The sequence below is a fragment of the Cibotium barometz genome, chromosome 1 (assembly GCF_041138505.1).
Source record: "Cibotium barometz isolate CiBa-2024 chromosome 1, ASM4113850v1, whole genome shotgun sequence".
Classification (NCBI taxonomy): domain Eukaryota; kingdom Viridiplantae; phylum Streptophyta; class Polypodiopsida; order Cyatheales; family Cibotiaceae; genus Cibotium; species Cibotium barometz.
Window position 1 is genome coordinate 18,835,143 of NC_141046.1, and position 18,652 is coordinate 18,853,794.

General features: G+C 49.7%; 1 protein-coding gene across 1 annotated transcript in view; it reads right to left on the reverse strand.

Annotated features, from left to right (window-relative positions):
* Positions 1-312: 312 nt before the first annotated feature.
* The window catches only part of LOC147641685 (mechanosensitive ion channel protein 1, mitochondrial-like), a 49,189-nt gene continuing 30,849 nt past the window's right edge, over positions 313-18,652 (reverse strand). Inside the window, exon 10 of the mRNA XM_086798455.1 lies at positions 313-885. Within this exon, the coding sequence (XP_086654581.1) occupies positions 742-885 (144 nt within the window). The 3' untranslated portion in view covers positions 313-741. The remainder of the gene's footprint in view (positions 886-18,652) is intronic.

Below are 18,652 nucleotides of genomic sequence, written 5' to 3' on the forward strand. Positions count from 1 at the left end.
TAATGTCACAAGTGAAAATAAATGGACCAAAAATCTGCCATTAATCCCAACTCCAACTAATATATACCAATCAACAGTACACATTATTTCCCAGATTTAACTAAAACCAAAGTATAGCCTTAACTCCATGAGAGTCTACTCACAAAGCTTCAAATCATCAACTCCATCATGCATGGCAGACTACGTGCTATGACATAGTACGTGCAGGTTAATGCATGAAGAAATGTCCCCATAAGTAGATAGCTCTTCATAAATAGACCACCGTACTGAGTTTCTGTTGCTTCTCTGGAGATAAAGGGCAACTCAAACGAAGCATATTTAAGAGATTTTACAAAAGAGGAAACCAATTGTTACAGAAGTGGTTGGCATGACTCCGCATTATCTCCAGACTCAAACCAAGCATATTTAACAGATTTTACAAAAGAGGAAACCAATTGTTACAGAAGTGGTAGGCATGAGCCCGCAGGACTTAGAGCGCCCAAGGTGGTCAATGGTGACTATTCACTCTTTTCAAGGAAAAACACTTCATTGACGAAGATGCATAATTTTTTCCATGAAAGGTAAGTTCATGTGCACTGGCATCTCAAGACGCCCATTAACAAAAGGAGAAGTGTTACTGAAGAAGGGCAGGATCATGCATGACATATCCAAACACTAACTTTCCCTTCCCATTTAAATATAATCCAAAATAATAATTTTACTTCCCTCTCTACCTTGATTGTTACCATCTCATTACTCTGTTTAGGCCACCTCCACAGTTGAAAATTCCTGTTTTGGCAGCAACACCACTGGTAGACTCGTCTCAAGGCATGCTCCTGTACTGGTTACTATCTCTGCTGCCTTGACCAGAATCTGTTGTTTCGCCTGGTAAAAAGCCACAGATTCCTGACAGAAAAAACCACAACCAATTTACCAGTTCGAAGACCTCAAAGTCAAACCACCAAAATAAAAACTCTTCTTTCTCATCACCAATTTCACATTTGTCTTCCCTTTGTATTGTGTTCCTAGTTATCTTTCTTGGTGCTTTCGTTAGAGACATTGTGCTAGGCACGCCTGATCAGTCTTTTAAAGAAGACGATTTCTTGGGCATGATTGCCAAGATTTGGCCTCTTAATTTCAGCCAAAAACCTGCAGCCGAAGCTCTCTCTTTAGTGTCCTACGACTTCTCAGTGATCATTATCATTTGGTAGCACAGTTAGCAAAACAAGTAAAATGTAAGGAGAGCACGATTAGACATAGATTTTCAGCTCTTCAGAGGGAGGTTTACAGCTCTTCAGAGAGAGGACAAGAAATTTCCAAAAGACCCTTTGATCCATGATATATTGACATGGTAGAGAGGGTACAAGATGCTTTAGAGATGCACATTGTCAGCTTCAATTTGATCCCCCAAAAGACAGCAATAAGCCCCTTGCAGTTTACTTCCTGACTTTGCAAGGCTGGATTATGACTTTCGAAGCAAGTTAGTTTTCTGAGCAGTGGGTTAGAGGGGTCTCTGTTAGGTTTTATCCAGGAGAAAGAAAGGGGTGATCACTGATGTTGAAAAACAAATAATGAAGGGTACATGCAGAATGAGGGGGAGTGTGCACCTTAGAGAAAAGAAGAACCAAAGGATCTATAGAGATCAAAGAGTAGATTCCGGATGACATAAGCCATGATGTACGCAAGCAAGCCACATGGGATGATTGAGAGAATCATGGAAAGGTGGAGTGATCCTAGGAGTAAATCTAGGACAGATTAATGGATCTGGAGATAATCTGTGGAAGCTATAAATTGATGTATTTCGGCAATACTCTTGTCTGAGATCTAATGATATTGCATCTTTGGTTCTATCTTATTGGCTTGTTTAGTTCACTTAATTAAGCGTTATATAAGCTCAGCATGTATCCAAGAGATAGAAAGACACAGAGAGAAGATAGAGAGAGGGAGAGAGAGAAGGGTTTAGGGAACTTTGCACAAGACACACACTGAGCGGGGAACAGGCCCCACTCCCTTTCAAGAATTTATTCAAGAACAATCCACGGGCTTGCAAGCTAGGATCAATACATCAAAGAATACAAAAGCAAACAAATATGCCGATGTAGAAACCCAAGTCGTAGTCGGTGTCGAGGCACAAGATCCTGTTGCCGAGCACACCACGGGGATGGCCCACAAGAATCTCTCACCGGGCTAGTACCAAATCCAAATTCAAATCCAACGAACCCCAAGTACATACACAAGGTACACAGGAGATACGTGTAGATGACGGAGTATATGATGTTCAGCTGTAGGATTGACGCCCAATCTGGAGTAGAAACGACCCTCAAAAGGACGCACCGGGGTGTACTGTTAGGATCAAGTATGTGTGGCAGTAGGGAAACCGGCGTAGACAACAGCAGCAGGTGGCGTTAGAATTTTGTACAGCTTGTACGGACAGATGACGTGGTGCAAGGAGTCGTATAGTCCTCTGATCAGCAGGCGGTCGTATAGTCCAGTCAGCGCACGATTCAGGTAGCTGTAGATCAAGCGTATGGCAGCGGCGCAGGCAACAGCAGGCGGCGCTGAGATCAGACGGCAGCAGTGCAGTCTGGCGGCTGTGCTGAAATCGGTAGACGGTGCTGTTAGCAGATCCGGTAGCGGTGGTTCAGGCAGCGGCGGCGGCGGCCCCGCTGCCAGCAGCTGGCACACAGGCAGAACATGGTGGCGTTGTCCAGTAGCGGGTGGCACACAAGCGGTGGCACTGTCAAGGTCAAGCAACGGGGTGGAAAACGGCAGCGCGGCGGCTGGTGGCAGGTGGCGGCCAGTAGGTGGCACATATAGCCATGTGCAGACAGTGAGTTGGTACCGGCAGGCAGCACATCAGGTGGCACAGCCAGGCGGCGCAGTCGGCGGCGGTGAGATAAGTCCCCATGCTAGGATGACGATAATGAGCTCCCCAATTAGATGATCATGGCGATGATGAGCTCCACCCTTGTTGATTTGATCAAGAGAGGCTCATGCTTGTTTTATGCCCAAGGGAGATGTCCTGCTTTTTGCCAGAAAGCTAGCCAAGCTTTTGTTTTTGCTCTTTTTCACTTTATACGATAAAATATTACTCAAATATGACCAGCTTTTCCAAAGTTCTTTGTGCTATGCTTTTCCGGCTTTAGGGCCTTGCTTTTTGGCCCTAGAGCTTCTTTTTCTTTTTGCTTTTCTATCTTGCTCAATGCCCTCTTGCAAGTGGTGCTTTTGGCTCATGGTCAACTCAGTTTGACTTTTTGCTTTTCTCTACTTTTTGACCAAAACTGGTGCTTTTTCATGAGCAAACCTTATGTGGGTTGCGAGAAAAGGTGAACCGCCCGTTGGGTTAATAGGTGCAGAGGGAAAGGCTTGTGGAGCGTGTAGAAGCTGGTCCCTGTACCCATGCCTTCTTCTACCTATCCAATGTCCGGGCAAGGGTTCCATCATGTGAATTGAGATAGGAAGGCCAAATAGTTACATTCCCTCCCTCTTATATCGCAATTGTCCTCAACTCTGAAACACAAGTGTACCAAGCATATCCATACATTGCAAGTACTTGCTTGTGCATCTGGTCATTACCTATATTTGTGGTATCATCTACTCATCTGGCAACATCTCAATGCCTTATCTTTGACCCATGGCTTTGTCCTTGATGGTTCTTCCTCATGACATGTGACATATGTTAGATAAAAGAAATCCATACTTACCCCTTGCAAAAACTAGATAGAATCTAGTCAACAAACAAATATGCATCATTCGCGTCTACTAGGTATTTCCAATACTAGCCAGGTAATCTGGAGTCCACTGGACTATCACATGCCATAAATTCAAGCATTGTCCACACATCAAAAACAACACACAAAGTCAAAGAAATTCAAACATACATAAGTATGCAACGCACATGTAAAGATCCTCCTATTCATGGATTGTCCTGTCTGATCTCATCGGAAACCGGTTTTGAGCTATCTAGTCTCATCAAAAACCAGTTCTGAGCTATCTAGCTCCCGAAAGGAACCGCTCAATGAATCATCAGGGCCATCTGGTCACGAACTGTGCAAAATTTGTACCCAAGTCTCAAACAAACTCATCCACATGGAAAATCTCTTCCTTGGTTCTAAGCAACAACAATGGTTTGCCATAGATAATCTCAAAAGGAGCTTTGCCTGCCGTTGAATGAACGGTGTTGATGTAAGCATACTCAACCGAAGGCAAACACTTCTCCCATTGATCCTTCCCTTCAAGAGCATAACACTATAGCATATCCAAGATAGTGAGTTCTGTAATCTCACTTTGTCCATCAGCTTGAGGATAATAAGCCGAAGAGAAATTCAACTTTGTCCCCATATTGTCAAAAAGAGCTCTCCAAAAGAAACTGGGAGTCCGAGGATCTCTATCCCCTACAATGGACTTGGGCAATCCATGGTGCTTGAATTTTGCTGAATAAACAATCTCGCCATATACTCTGTGCGAATGGTCTTCTTCACTGGAATGAAGTGGGCTTGCTTACTAAGTCTATCAATAATAGTCCATATACCATCATTCCCATTTTTTGACTTTGGTAATCCAAAGATAAAATCCATAGCAATACTTTCCCATGGAACATTCGGAATCGACAATGGTTGCAATAGTCCCATTGGCTTTTGTCGATCAAACTTAATCTTCTGACAAACCAAACATTCTTGAACATATCGGTCAATGTCCTTTCTCATGCTAGGCCAATAGAAATAGCTCTCCAAAGCTCGAGTTGTAGTCAAGATGCCTCTATGCCCCATGTAGGGTGGAGCATGGTATTCTTCCATCACTTTTGGCCTCTAGTCCTTTGTCACACATAAACGGGTTTGCATCATAAGGAAACCCTCCTAGATGACATAGGAGGCCACCAAATCTCCATTCTGCAATCTGTTTCAAATGTCCTGGAAATCCTCATCGATAGCATAAAGATCTTTCATCAAAGTAAAATCCAGATGATAACCCATAAAAACCGCATGGCTCATGGGTCTTCAAGATAATGCCTCCAAATCTTCAATGCATGAACGATAGTCATCAACTCTTTCTCATATGTGGGTGTGGTCTTTTCGGCTCCTTGAAGTCTTCGACTTTCATAGGCCACAGCATGGCCCTCTTGGTTCAAGACTTCTCCAATGCAATCTCCTGAGGCATCACATTCAACCACAAGAGGCTTTGACAAATCTGGAATAATCAACACCGGTCCTTTGCTAGCATAAAATTTCAATGCTTCAAAGGATTCTTTGGTCCACCGAAATCCCACCTAAAGTCTTGGATCCGCCTCATAGTTGTTCCCTTCAATAGGCCCTTGGTTGCCCTCTACCCTCCACATGGCTCTGTCACCCCAAGAAAGATTCCTCGAGAGAAATCCTACTCTGATACCCCTGTAAGCCCAATGGAGAGTGCTCTGATAGATTCCACCACGTATCCGAGAGAGAGAGAGAGAGAGAGAGAGAGAGAGAGAGAGAGAGGGGTTTAGGGAACTTTGCATAGGACACACACACTAAGCGGGAAACAGGCCCCGCCCCCTTTCAAGAATTTATTCACAAGAACAATCCACGGGCTTGCAAGCCAAGATCAATGAATACAAAAGCAAACAAATATGCCAATGTAGAAACCCAAGTCGTAGTCGGTGTCCAGGCACGAGATCTTGTTGCCAAGCACACCATGGGGATGGTTCACAAGAATCTCTCACCAGGCTAGTACCAAATCCAACGAACCTCAAGTACGTACACAAGGTACACAAGAGACACGTGTAGATGAGAGAGTATATGATGTTCAATTGTAGGGTTGATGCCCAATCTGGAGTAGAAACAGCCCTCAAAAGGACGCACAAGGGTGTACGGTTAGGATGAAGTATATGTGGCAACAAGGCAGCCAACGTAGACAACAATAAGTGGCGGTAGAATTCTGTATAGCTTGTACGGATAGATGACATGGCGCAAGAAGTCATATAGTCCTCTAATCAGTAGGTGGTCATACAATCCAATCAATGCACGATTCAGGTGGCTGTAGATCAAGCGTATGGCAACGGCGCAAGCGGCACTAAGATCGGGCGGCAACGTGCAATCTGGCGACAGTGCTAAGATCGACAAGCAGTCCTATCGGCAGATCCGGCAGTAGTGGTTCAAGCGACAGCAACACTTGGCACACAGGGGGCAGATGGTAGCGCTATCCAATAGCAGATGGCGCACAGCCAACGGCACTATTCAAGTCAGGCGACGGCCAAGTGGCAAATGGCAATGGCGAAAGGTGGTTCGTGGTGGCCAGTAGGCGACGCAAACAGTCAAGTGGTGCAAACGACAGGTCGGTGCTGGTAGGCAGCACAGGTGGCGGTTCAGGTGGTGCAGCCAAGCGGCGCAGGCGGTGGCATTGAACAGGCGGTGGCGTTGAACAGCCGGCATCGGTGAGATAAGTCCCCACGCTAGGATGACGATGATGAGCTCCCCAATTAGATGATGGCGATGATGAGCTCCACCCTTCAATGATCTTGTTGATTTGATCAAGAGAGGCTCATGCTTGTTTTATACCTGTGGGAGAGGTCCTACTTTTTGGCAGAAAACTAGCCAAGGTTTTGTTTTTGCTTTGCTTTTGCTCTTTTTCACTTTATACAATAAAATATTACTCAAATATGATCAGCTTTTCCAAAGTTCTTTGTGCTTTGCTTTTCCGGCTTTAGGGCCTTGTTTTTTGGCCCTAGAGCTGCTTTTTGAAAAAGCAACTTTTTGCTTTTCTGTCTTGCTCAATCCCCTCTTGCCAGTGGTACTCCTAGCTCACGATGTTGATGGGGAGAAAACCAGAAATAGGGTTTAGAGTTCATTCATGGGAGACATACACAGAGAAGCAAGAGAGAGAGAGAGAGAGAGAGAGTTGTGGGGATAAGTCAACTCATGAAAAGCATGAATGTCACATGCAGCGGAAGTATTCGTATTGGAGGATCCTGTCACACAAATGCTCACATCGTCTTCTGTATCCTGAGTTTCGCGAGTTTAGCAATCCACTTTAATACTTCAAACTTTAGAGAGATATGAGAGAGAGATGAGAACTCTACACCATATGGGGTCCCGAATTACCACTAAAGGGCCCCGTATCCCATTACCGAGATAGTATTTGCTTTATTATCTTTAAAGAGACTGACAGTGTGACTGACGATAAGCCAAACGCAAGACCTCTGAAGACCAAGTGTTGGGCTGAACTGTGCCCTGCTATAGAAGCACCAAAGATATCCAATCTCGAGCCTATGCACTGTTCCCAATGGAATGAGGGAGGGATGCAAAGCTAGGGCTGAGAGAGGGGCTGTTTGGGACTGTTCTAGAGAGAGTATGAATGCTCTAAATGAATGAGTATGGATGAATGCTGAAAACTGTATGGATGCAGAAAACGCAAGATGGACTGAAGGCTGAAGGCTGAATGCTGAATTGCTGCGTTTTACTGATGTAGATGGCTGAATGCTCATGCGTTTGAGGCGCCTAGGGCTGTAGGATACAAACGCTGAAGAGAGAGGGCTGAAACTGCAATCGCTTATGCTTTGAGGCTGAGGATGACAAGCGCTTGATGGCTCTCTTGCTGAATATGATTGAATGACTAAATGATTATGCAAAGCCTCTATTTATATGGACAAGATGTGCCAGTCGGCTGGCTACAGTGCTGGCCGTCTGCACATGTCCAAATAAAATGTCTAAATGATGTATAAAATGCTGAAAATGATGGGAAAATAACCAAAAAAAATCTTGGATAAATCTTGGATGCTATCTAGGGTTCCTACAATGGTCAAGATGCTATGCATGAATGCTGTGCAATATGCAGGATGCTTTTTGATGCAAACCCTAAGGTTTCTACTGACTCTTTAAGTGGGTTAAGGGACTTAGACTGACTGACTATGGCTGAGAATGACCTGCGTAGCTCGTGCCTGACTTATCCTGGACTGAGGATATACAATGGGGTCACAGCGTACGACAAATATCATCCTAAATGGTACTTATACTGTACAAATGTTTCACTGCTGATGATGAGCCAATTTGTCACCATGCACTACAGTGCAGAGCGCATGTGACATTCCCTCTTGCTTAGCTTGGCGGCACGTTCATGGCATCCAAGTAGTCCGCCAACAACTGGGGGTACTCCTGAAAGAACTCCTCGTCTAGCCATACGGCTTCGTGGGTACCTCGATCTCGGAACTTCGTATAGAACTGACGTATCCGTCGACCGGAACCATGCTTCCAATGATGAAGAAGGATCTGCTCGGGCTCGATGACTTCTGCTTCGTCTACCACGTCTGGCTGCTGTTCATCTGAAACATCAAACACTTCTGGACCAACATATGGTTTTAGCCAAGAAACATGGAAAACATCATGCATTGTCCAACTCGTAGGCAACTTTAACTTCATGGAGACATCACTTAACTTCTTAACTATCGGAAAAGGGCCAAAACTATAGAATGAAAGCTTGGGACAACGTTTGCCCACTTGTTTCAATCTTTGTTTCATGATACGCAAATAGACCCAATCCCCTTCTTTGAAGTGGACATCTCATCTAGACTTATTCACCTGTCTGCTATATGCTTCCTGTGCTTTGGTCAAGTAGCCCTTGACTGACTCAATGATCTCGGAAAATACTTCTGTGGTTTTCTTAGCCTCTAGAGATGGAGACACCAATCTCGTCAAAAGAGAAGAGAAACGGTGACCAAAGGTTGCTTCATATGGAGTCCGTCCAACACTAGATAAATGAGTGTCGTTCAAAATAGCTTGGACCAATGGAAGATAATGTTCCTATTTGGACTGCTGGTCATGACAGTATGACTTGAGAACATCAAAGGGGAACTGGTTATAAATTTCCGTTTGGCCATCTATCTGTAGATGGAATGCACTAGACAACTCCAACCTAGTTCCGAAGTTTTCAAATAATGCCCTCCAGAAATGCGAGGTAAACTTAGAATCTCTATCTAATGTAATTGTGCTAGGCAAACCACAAATTGGGTACCAATGCTTGAGAAACAAACGGGCTACGTGCTCAGCTGTGGCCGTATGCTTGCATGGGATGAGCATGCAGAATTTACTAAAGAGATCCACAATGGTAAAACACTGAGTGTTACAGGATCCAGTGGATGCTGGTAGAGGCCCTACAAAGTCCATAGATATGTCGATGAAAGGTCCGTCGGGAATAGGCAAAGGTTGAAGTAAACCAGCCTTCTTTGTATGTGGAACCTTTACTTTTTGACAAATCTTACAGGCTTGTACATGTGCATAGACATCACGCCTCATCTTTGGCCAATAAAAGGACCGTTCTAATTTCTCGAGGGTACTGTTGATACCCCTATGTCCTCCAACTAAGGAGTCATGGGCATCATGGAGAAGAGCAAAACGCTTTTTCCGAATGACACAGAGGCAATTCTTGAAGAACAACCAACCGTTCTAGATGGAATAATGGCCTAGCTCAAAATTGAGGGCCAAATTGTACTGAGTACCAAACTCAGGGGAGTCAACATATTGGTCTTTCATACTATCTAAGTCCTTCCCCGTGATATAGGTATAAAGGTACCCCGGTTTTCGCTCGCTGAAGCTCCCCGCCTCACCCTGCTCTGCGCACCGTCGCTCCCCCCCCCTCCTCGCGCCTGTTTGCCTTCCGCCCCCCGCTTGCTTCCCTCTGCTCGCCGCTGCGCCCCCCCTCTCCTTCTTCGCTGCTGCGCCGCCCCCCCTCCTTCCTCGCCGCTGCCCCCCCTCTTCGCCATTTCGCCACCCTCCCCCCGCTGCCGCCTGTTCGCCTCACCCCCCCGCTGCCGCCTGTTCCCCCCCGCTGCCGCCTGTTCGCCTTCCCCCCCCCCGCTGTCGCCTGTTGCCATCCCCCCCCCCCGCTGCCGCCTGGTCGCCCCCCCGCCTTTTCGCCTGCTCTCGCCGCCTCCTATCAGCAGCGCCCCGCCTCCCTCCTCCTCCTCGCGTTGTCGCCGCCCCCCCCCTCTGGGCCTTTCCTCTTTTCGCCGCCCCCCCCTTCCCTGCTTCTCACCCCTTGGGGGTTTTTGTGTTTTTTCCCTCTTCGTCTTCCATCCTTCCGCCTCTTGGTGTGCAGCCCGCTTCTTGCAGGTTTTCCGCTTTCGCCTCGCCTTCGCTTGAGCTTCAGACTCTGATGGAGACTCCTCCCGCCTCGTCTCAGAGGGACTCTTCCGCAGCCCCCTCGCCCGCCACCGAGGTCCTCCCCATCAGGCTTTCTCTTTCGCCGGAAGAGGAAGCGAGCCTCACCGCAGAGGTGGAACGCCTTCAGGCTCACTCCACCATCTGCCGTATAGTCGGCACTCGCCCCAGCAGAGGGGAGATCAGGGATCTACTTCAGGCTCGCCTTCTTGCAGATGTGGGCAAGATCCTTGATGTACAGCTCTTGGGCCGGGGACATTAACAGATCGAGTTCGAGGCCGCCCAGAGCGTTGCCAAGGTCATTGCCATGAGTCCTCTGGATATCAGGGGTGCTCGGGCTTTCTTCAGGCCTTGGCAGCATGGATTTGACCCAGCTGCGGCGGAGCAGGGAGAGCGCCTCTTCCACATTACAGTTTGTTTCCCTGGTCTCCGCCGGGAGTATCTTCCGCTCCTCTCCAGGCTCGGAGCACTGGTGGGCTCGGTTCTTGAGACGGGCCCCTCAGCAGCTTCAGTGGTGGCCAGAGCAGCTGGGCTACCTTCGGTCAGAGTGTTAGTATCTGACATCTCCTCCCTTCCTAAGGTCATTCAGCTACCTAGGATAGGGGGGGGGTGGATAGATCAGAGAGTGGAGTTCTCGGGGCTCCCGAACCAGTGCTTCATTTGCAGGCAGGTCGGTCATTTGGCCAAGGCCTGCCCTCGCAGGAGACCTCGGCCCTCACCACAGCAGCAGGCCACGGATGGCCCGCCCACAGATTCGGCTCGGCAGGCTGCCTCAGGGACACCTGCTCAGGCCACAGAGACCTCGGAGTGGCAGCCTGGACAGGGGCGCCGTCGAGGGAGACAGCCACCGCAGCACGCCCAGGTACCGCTGCAGCAGCAGCCACAGTCTCAGCCTCACTGGGTTCCCGTGAGGAACAGATTTGCTCCCCTTCAGGAGGAGACCCCTGCAGCGCCCGAGGACCAGGAGATGCCAGCTCCCCCTCCTTCACCTCCTCCACACCCATCCCCTCCCACCGCCTCGCTTCCACCATCGCCTCCTCCCGCCCCCGCTCCGGTCTCGGCAGCGGCTCCCTCTCCTCCTCCCTCGCCTCCCCCTCCTCCCCCTCCGCCCGCCTCGCCTTCCCGGGAGGTCCTGGCAGCTCCCTGGCGCTCACCTGCAGTCCGGAGGGCGCTGAGCACTGACCTCGCTCGAGCATCACAGAGGAGACCTATGCCGATTAGGGCCTCACGGATTTCTTCTATTCGTAGTCGGCTGAGTCGCCTCGGCATTCGACAGCGCTCGGCGGCGTTTGATTATACCTTCACACGGCTTTTTGGAGCAGAGGGCCCCCATGAGCCAGCACCCATCCGAGTGCATGTAGTGATACCTCCGGCCCGCGGGGAGGAGGCACTAGACTCAGCAGTGGCCTTCTCGTTCCCTCTATGTGGACCTTGTGACCGGGAGTGGACTCTAGAGCTCGCTCTCAGCACGTTGAAGACTCAGGCAGTTGAGTTTTCACATCACATGAGCGATTTGGAGGTTACAGATGTGCTAGGCCGACTTTGGGAGTTGGCTCATTTTGTCTTGGATCCCGAGGGTGTGGATACATCCGGGATTCGACATTTGGTCGTGCGCATAGTTGCAGATTTGGCGCGCGACCCAGGATATGTGAGCATTCACGAGGTTACTATGTCAGAGCAGGAGGCAGTCGCCATGGGTCACAGCCACTGGCGCCTGATCCGGGATTCTTGCAGTACACCGGGTGGGCAGACTCGCAGCCGTTCGGATGGGGACTACTCTCCATCCAAGCCGCTTGCGAAGGCCCGCCGTACGGCTGAGACAGCATCCACCTCAGTAGGACATCCATGAGGATCATCTCATGGAATGTACAGGGCCTTGGCGGAGCACACTTTATACGCTATCGAGGCTGCTTGAGGCAGGAGCTACAGAGATGTCTGGTTGGTGGCAGCATTGACATTCTGATGATGCAGGAGCACCACTTGGGTGAGAGCAGGATCCGGAGATATGGTTCGGTGATGCCTGGTAGATGGGACACTTTCTGGTCTGCAGGGTTTGGTCCGTTGGGTGGACAGGGAGGAGTATGCATGGTTATTGCAGATGCATGGCGGCAGGCCATTGTGGACCGAGGGATCATTGTGCCTGGTAGAGCACAGTATGTCATTCTGAGGATGCATGATGAGCTATTGGGTGTGCTCAACATCTATGCGCCCAATCATGCTAGTGCCAGAGCAGAGTTCTGGACTCAGGTTACAGATGCATTGCCAGAGGCCGCACATTGGTGTGTTGGGGGAGACTTCAACATGCTTGAGGACCCGGCAGATAGGGTGGGAGGCAGTCATGTTACAGTGCACGGCACGGAGCTTGCAGCTTGGGACCGGTTTTGTATGACACTGAGGATCACTGATGCATGGCAGCATGGGGCTTTCTCCCGGTCTCAGGACAGTCTTAGTTTCTCTCGGTCGGATCGCCGGCAGGGAGGGACTAATCTATCTCGGATTGATCGCTTTTATGTGGGCGATTGGTTGGGGGAGCGAGGGGGCTCCGTCGGCATTCTTGCTGGCACCTCATTTTCAGATCATGCGCCAGTTATACTGACTTTGGAGGAGGGGACACGGGAGCCCAGCTTGCAGTTGAGGATCCCAGAGAGGGTACTTGCAGACCCCAGTCTCGCTGAGGACATTGAGAGGATCTGGCATGATAGTCAGTGCTCTGACCAGGATGCAGCGGGCCAGTGTGCCCAGGGACTCATTGATCTTAGCTCTTTTCTACACGCTGCAGCTTTGACACGACTGGGAGAGATTCGCGAGCGGGAGCAACGGCTGAGACGCAGCCTTGCTTCGCTACAGCGCCTTCAGGAGCAGCAGCCTGCATGTGAGTGGGTGGCGTCCCAGCTGAGCCAGGCACGCCAGGAGGTTAGAGAGGCAGAGGAGCAGAGACATGAGTTTTACTATCGTCGTCAGGCCTCTCAGTGGACGCAGCTTGGTGATAGAGTGACTGGGGAGTTTTTTGAGATCACTGGACCCCGTCATGCGCGAGCAGGGGTTCGCCAGCTTGCTAGACCGGATGGATCGATAGCTACTGAGCTCGGGGAGATCAGAGCCATTGCCACTGCTTTTTATCGTGACTTGCTTTCAGCGGAGCCAGCCACTGAGGATCGAGATGTATGCAGACAGACTGTGTGGGCCCATGTGCAGAGGAGGGTCACAGACCATATGCGCACAGTTCTAGGTGCGCCTCTGTCAGAGATTGAGCTTGCCGAGGCCTTGAGGGTCCTGCCGCGACATAGTTGCCCAGGGGAGGACGGACTGACGCCGGCCTTTTTTATGCGCTATTGGGACCTTTTGGGGCCAGGCCTCCGCAGGGGCTTTCAGCATGTTTTGGACACTGGGGTGATGCCGCAGAGCTTTTCAGAGGGCTTGATCTATCTTATCCCCAAGGGGGAGGGAGTATCGGATGACATTCGGCATTGGAGGCCTATTACGATCCTCAATACTGTATACAAGGTCTTGGCAAAGGCCTTGAGTTTGAGGATCCAGCCCTTCCTGGGGGAGTTGATTCATGCTACTCAGACAGGATTTGTCAAGGAGCGCAGTATCCTTGACAACATCTTTACTTTCTGGGAGGCGACGGCCCGAGCTAGGTTTCTTGGCGAGGACTTGGTCGTGATGCTTCTCGATTTTGAGAAGGCATACGATAGAGTTGATTGGGGATTCTTAGAGGGCACTATGCTACGCCTGGGCTTTGAGCCAGGATGGATCAGAGGGGTGGCAGCTTTGTATTCCACAGCTCGCAGCCAGGTGCTGATTGCAGGAGGTCGGGGGCCGAGTTTTGAGCTGACCAGATCAGTCCGTCAGGGGTGTCCTCTCGCCCCTTTCCTTTTTCTCTTCTTTGCGGAGGCTATGAGTATGTATTTGACGGCAGAGGAGGTTGGTTTGAGAGGACTTCAGCTCCCAGTCCGGGGGGAGGATTTGCTTGATGCTGAGTTTGCAGACGACACGGGCTTATTTTTGCATGGCCAAGAGGCCAATCTTATTCGGGCAGAGCAGTCGCTCCAGGTTTTTAGTGCAGCTTCGGGAGCATTGATCAATTGGCGCAAGACAGTGGCCTTTTGGATCAGTAGTGCTCCCACTCCGGAATGGAGTCCGGACCCCGGTTTTAGATGGATTCCTCCCGGCACAGCAGTGCGGTATTTGGGATGCCAGATTGGCCTCGATTTGTCACCTGAGCAGCAGATTGCCCCGCTTCTTCTGAGCATTCGGAAGAAGCTATTGTATTGGAGTACAGCTCGACTATCCTTGGCTGGGAGGGTGGTGGTGGCAAATCAGGTGCTGTTAGCGACCATGTGGTACATTACGTCTTGCTGGATTTTTTCGAGCTCTTGCATCAGCCAGGTACAGAGGCTGATCAGGAACTTTCTGTGGTCTGGGCGGGACGGTCAGCCAGCTCGGGCAAAGGTTGCATGGGCAGTTATTACACTCCCGCTGGCTCAGGGCGGTTTGGGCATTATAGATCCAGTTGATCAGAGTAGAGCCTTATTGGGGAAGCTTATTGTTCGGGGGTTGCTTCCAGGCGCTGAGCCTTGGAAAGAGCTCCTCTTGCAGCGATTGCAGGCCCGGGCGCCTCCTGCAGGGGGTACTTGGGCACCAGAGATTCGCTGGATATTCATAGAGATGAGGAGGACAGGCCTCAGTAGAGGATGGGAGGACAGATTTGCTTTGAGTATCCTGAGAGCTTGGGAGTTGCTGAGACCGGGGCTCTCTCAGCGGCCTCCGTCTTGTGTTGAGGAGCGGGCCAGGCAGCCGCTCATCTGGAGCCCAGCGGTTCGTACAGAGCAGGGTCATATGCTGGGTTCTCGGCCTCGGCTAGCCTGGGGACCTTTAGCGGCAGGCCCAGCTCGTAGTTTTGGAGACTGGCAGGCTTTCTGCAGTCTACCAGAGGAGACCCAGGTGGAGAGGCTGAGTCACTTCAGAGGGGGGTTGATTATGCGGGATGATATTCAAGAGGCACTTTCAGAGGAGTGGTTCACACCTCTCGAGCCAGTGGCCCCACGGTGGATGGGTGCCTTCACACAGTTGGAGATCCTGATTGCTGTCAGAGCTAGCACTGAGGATGGCAGATGCCTCTATTATGAGATTCAGGATGAGGGCCGACTCCAGAGAGTGGAGGTGGAGTCGCCCTTGGTTGCAGAGTGCACCTTTCAGAGGATTCGGGTAGTAGCTGCCGCTTCTCGGAAGTGGCATATTGACCCCGACCCTGCTGACGTGCTCCCGGATTGGCGTATATGGGCATATGCAGCACGCCCCTTGGCCCGGCTACAGTGGGACCCCGGAGAGTACGAGTGGCATGATCCTTATGCATCCCTTGAGGCCACAGAGATCACTTTTTTCCAGTATACTGTTCGGCTGGGACGGCATATTTTGACGGCGAGGAGGACGGTTTCTCCAGCGGCAGCTGGGCATTGGCGATTGCAGGGACTATCACAGGAGTTCCTGGAGGATTTCTGGGCTCGACTCTGGGCTAGTCGACAGGCCCGCAGGATCTCGGCTTTTCAGTGGCTGGTCGCCCACAGGGGCTCAGCAGTTGGCACTTGGCTTGTTTATAGCGGTCTTCCGGCGGCCTGCGTCCGATGCGGCCACCCTATGGAGACACAGAGACATTGCCTTTGGGACTGCCCTCAGGCACAGCAGATCTGGCTGCGGATGCTGCGTATTCTAGCCCCCCTCTCTCCAGAGGGTATGTTTACGTGGGGTGCCGCTGCTTGGTCGACTTTGTCAGGGCCTGCTATGGGCTATGAGATGGAGCAGGGCAGTCAGGCCATCAGATTTATTAGGGGCCAGCCTCGCCTGGTTCCGGCACCGGATTTCTCGTCCGACAGCTGGACACAGGAGAGGGATTTACGATGGGAGCTCCTCAGCAGCCTCACCATCTGGTTCACCTGGAGGGCCCGGTGCTTCACGGCCTTTGAGGGGAGATTAGAGCCACCAGCAGAGACTGTTCGGGGGATTTGGCAGGAGTTGATCCACACCCTGCGAGGACAGTACGACCGCATCCAGGGAGACTCGGATGAGGCGATTTTACGGCGCCAGGCCTTTCATACCACTTGGCGCTGCGGCCCGTTCTACACCCTACACACGGGATCCCCCCGTTGGCACTACAGGCCACCTGTTTGGCTCTTCCCCCCCCCCATTGTATGATTTAGCCGCTCAGTCCTTTAGACTGATGCTTGTATTTTGCAGCACCTAGGGAGAGTCTCCCGGGCTGCCATGATGTATTCACTGCTCTTCTCTCTGTTAGGAGCAGGAGAGATCTCTTTTGTAGCCCTACGGGCGTTTTTTCTACATAACTAATGAAAGGATCTTTTCTCGGAAAAAAAAAAAAGTCCTTCCCCGTGATTTCGAAAATGGTAGATTCTTGGACTGCCTGGATGCTGGCCTTTCGACTACGAGCATCTGCTACTACTGGGTTATGCTTACCAGGGATATATTCAATCATTCCTCCAAACTGTTGGAAGAGTTGACTCCACCTAGCCTGTCGATCACTCCACTGGGCACTCGGCATAGTTTGAAGCCACTTAAGTGCTTGGTGGTTTGTTTTTACTATGAAGACCTGTCCATAAAGAAAAGGCTTCCAATGTTTGAGCTTTGTGATCACACCATAGTAACATGAAACGTTTCGTCCGTTTCATTGTTCATCATTTCGAAGGTTTCGTTTCGTTTGTTTTGGACGAAACGCAAAGGTTTCGAAATGACGCTTCTTATATACACATACCAAATTTATAACATAGCCAACAGAAAGATGAAGATGCATTTTTTGGGACTAGGGAGTATGAAATTCATCATTTTTGGGAGTAGGCTTTTTGGTATTTTCGAAATTTGGGCAAGAAAAGAGGAGAAAGAGAGGAGGAAAGAAACAAGTTGGAAGGGAAGAGGGAGGTGAGAAGAAAAGGAGAGAAAGTTGGAAGACAAGAAAAGGTGAGAAAGAGGAGGAGGAAAGAGGAGGAGGGAAGAGGAGGGGTGGACCGTGGAGGAAAGAGAGAGAGAAGAAAAGGGAAGAGGAAGAGGAGGCATGGAGGAGAAGAAGTGAAGGAGCGAAAAGGAGGAGTCGACGAGGAGAAGAGGCACACCAACAAGTCGTGGCCGAGAAGAAGCGTCGGATGCGTGAAGTAGCAAATGGGCAGCAAACAAGGACAGAAACGACGGCAAAAATCGCATTTGCAAAAAAAAAAACCTCCCACCTGTTTTTTTGACCTCATTTTACATTTGGGCGCAACAACATTTCGATGGGTAGGTTTCGTTTTGTTTCGAAACGTTTCGTGCCAGAAACGTTTCGTGCCGTTTCGAGAGGGCAAAACGGGTTTTTATGTTACTATGGATCACACCCAAAAGCTCTTTGTCATATACCAAATAATTCTTTTCGGCGATATCCAACTTTCTACTGTAATAGGTCTATTGTGCTACTGAAGAACTGCACCTATGGCTACATTGCTTGCATCGATGATGACCTCGAAAGGTTCATCCCAAGGTGCTAACTTTAATACAGGGGCTTCTGAGGCAGCTTTCTGGAGTGCACGGAATGCATCAAGTGCCTTACCTGTAACTGAGACTTTCTGCTTGCAAGTCTTCACCCCCTTGAGCAAGTAGGTAAGAGGTACTGCAAGGTTGGAAAACTGATGGACATGGGTACTGTAGGCCTGACAAAGACCTACGAATGAGCGGATTTCTTGGGCGGTCTTAGGAATGTCCCAATCTAAGATTTCCTGAACCTTTGATGGATCCAGTCTAATCCCAGTCTAATCCCATCGGAACAGATAATATAGCCCAAATATTGAACTTCTTTAACACCAAAGACAGACTTTTTGGCGTTTATGTAGAGCTCATTTTCTCGCAAAAGTTGCAAGACTTTCTCCACATCTTTCTCATGCTGCTCCGCAGTGGCTGAGAAGACTAGTATGTCATCAAGGAATATGAAAACACACTTCCCAATGTGGACTGCGAAAATCCTAGACATCATCTTATTGAAGGTTGCGGGTGCATTTGTAAGCCCAAAAGGCATGACTACGAACTCGTAGTGACCACGCTCTATCCGGAAAGCTGTTTTGGGAATGTCAGCTTCAAAAATGCGGACCTGATGGTAACCACTCTTGAGGTCGATCTTAGTGACAAACTTAGCACCATCTAGACGCTCCAAAATGTACTCTATCCTTTGCATAGGAAACTTATTCTTAATGGTGAGTTTGTTTAATGCCCTGTAATCTACACAAACGCGTGCAGACTTGTCCTTCTTTTGGACAAATAGGATAGGTGCAGCAAATGGTGAGGAATAAATCCGGCTCGGAGGAGCTCAGATAACTACTTTTCTAACTCGCCCTCTAAAGTCTTTGAAAGACGATAGGGAAACCTGCTAGGAGGATCTGATCCAAGGACCAAATCAATGTGATGGTCCTCAGGGCGAGAGGATGCCAGACTGGGTGGGAGATCGTCCCTAAGCATAACGTCCTGATGTATGGACAAGAGATGCCAATGCCAGCCAGCTCCTACAGAAGGTA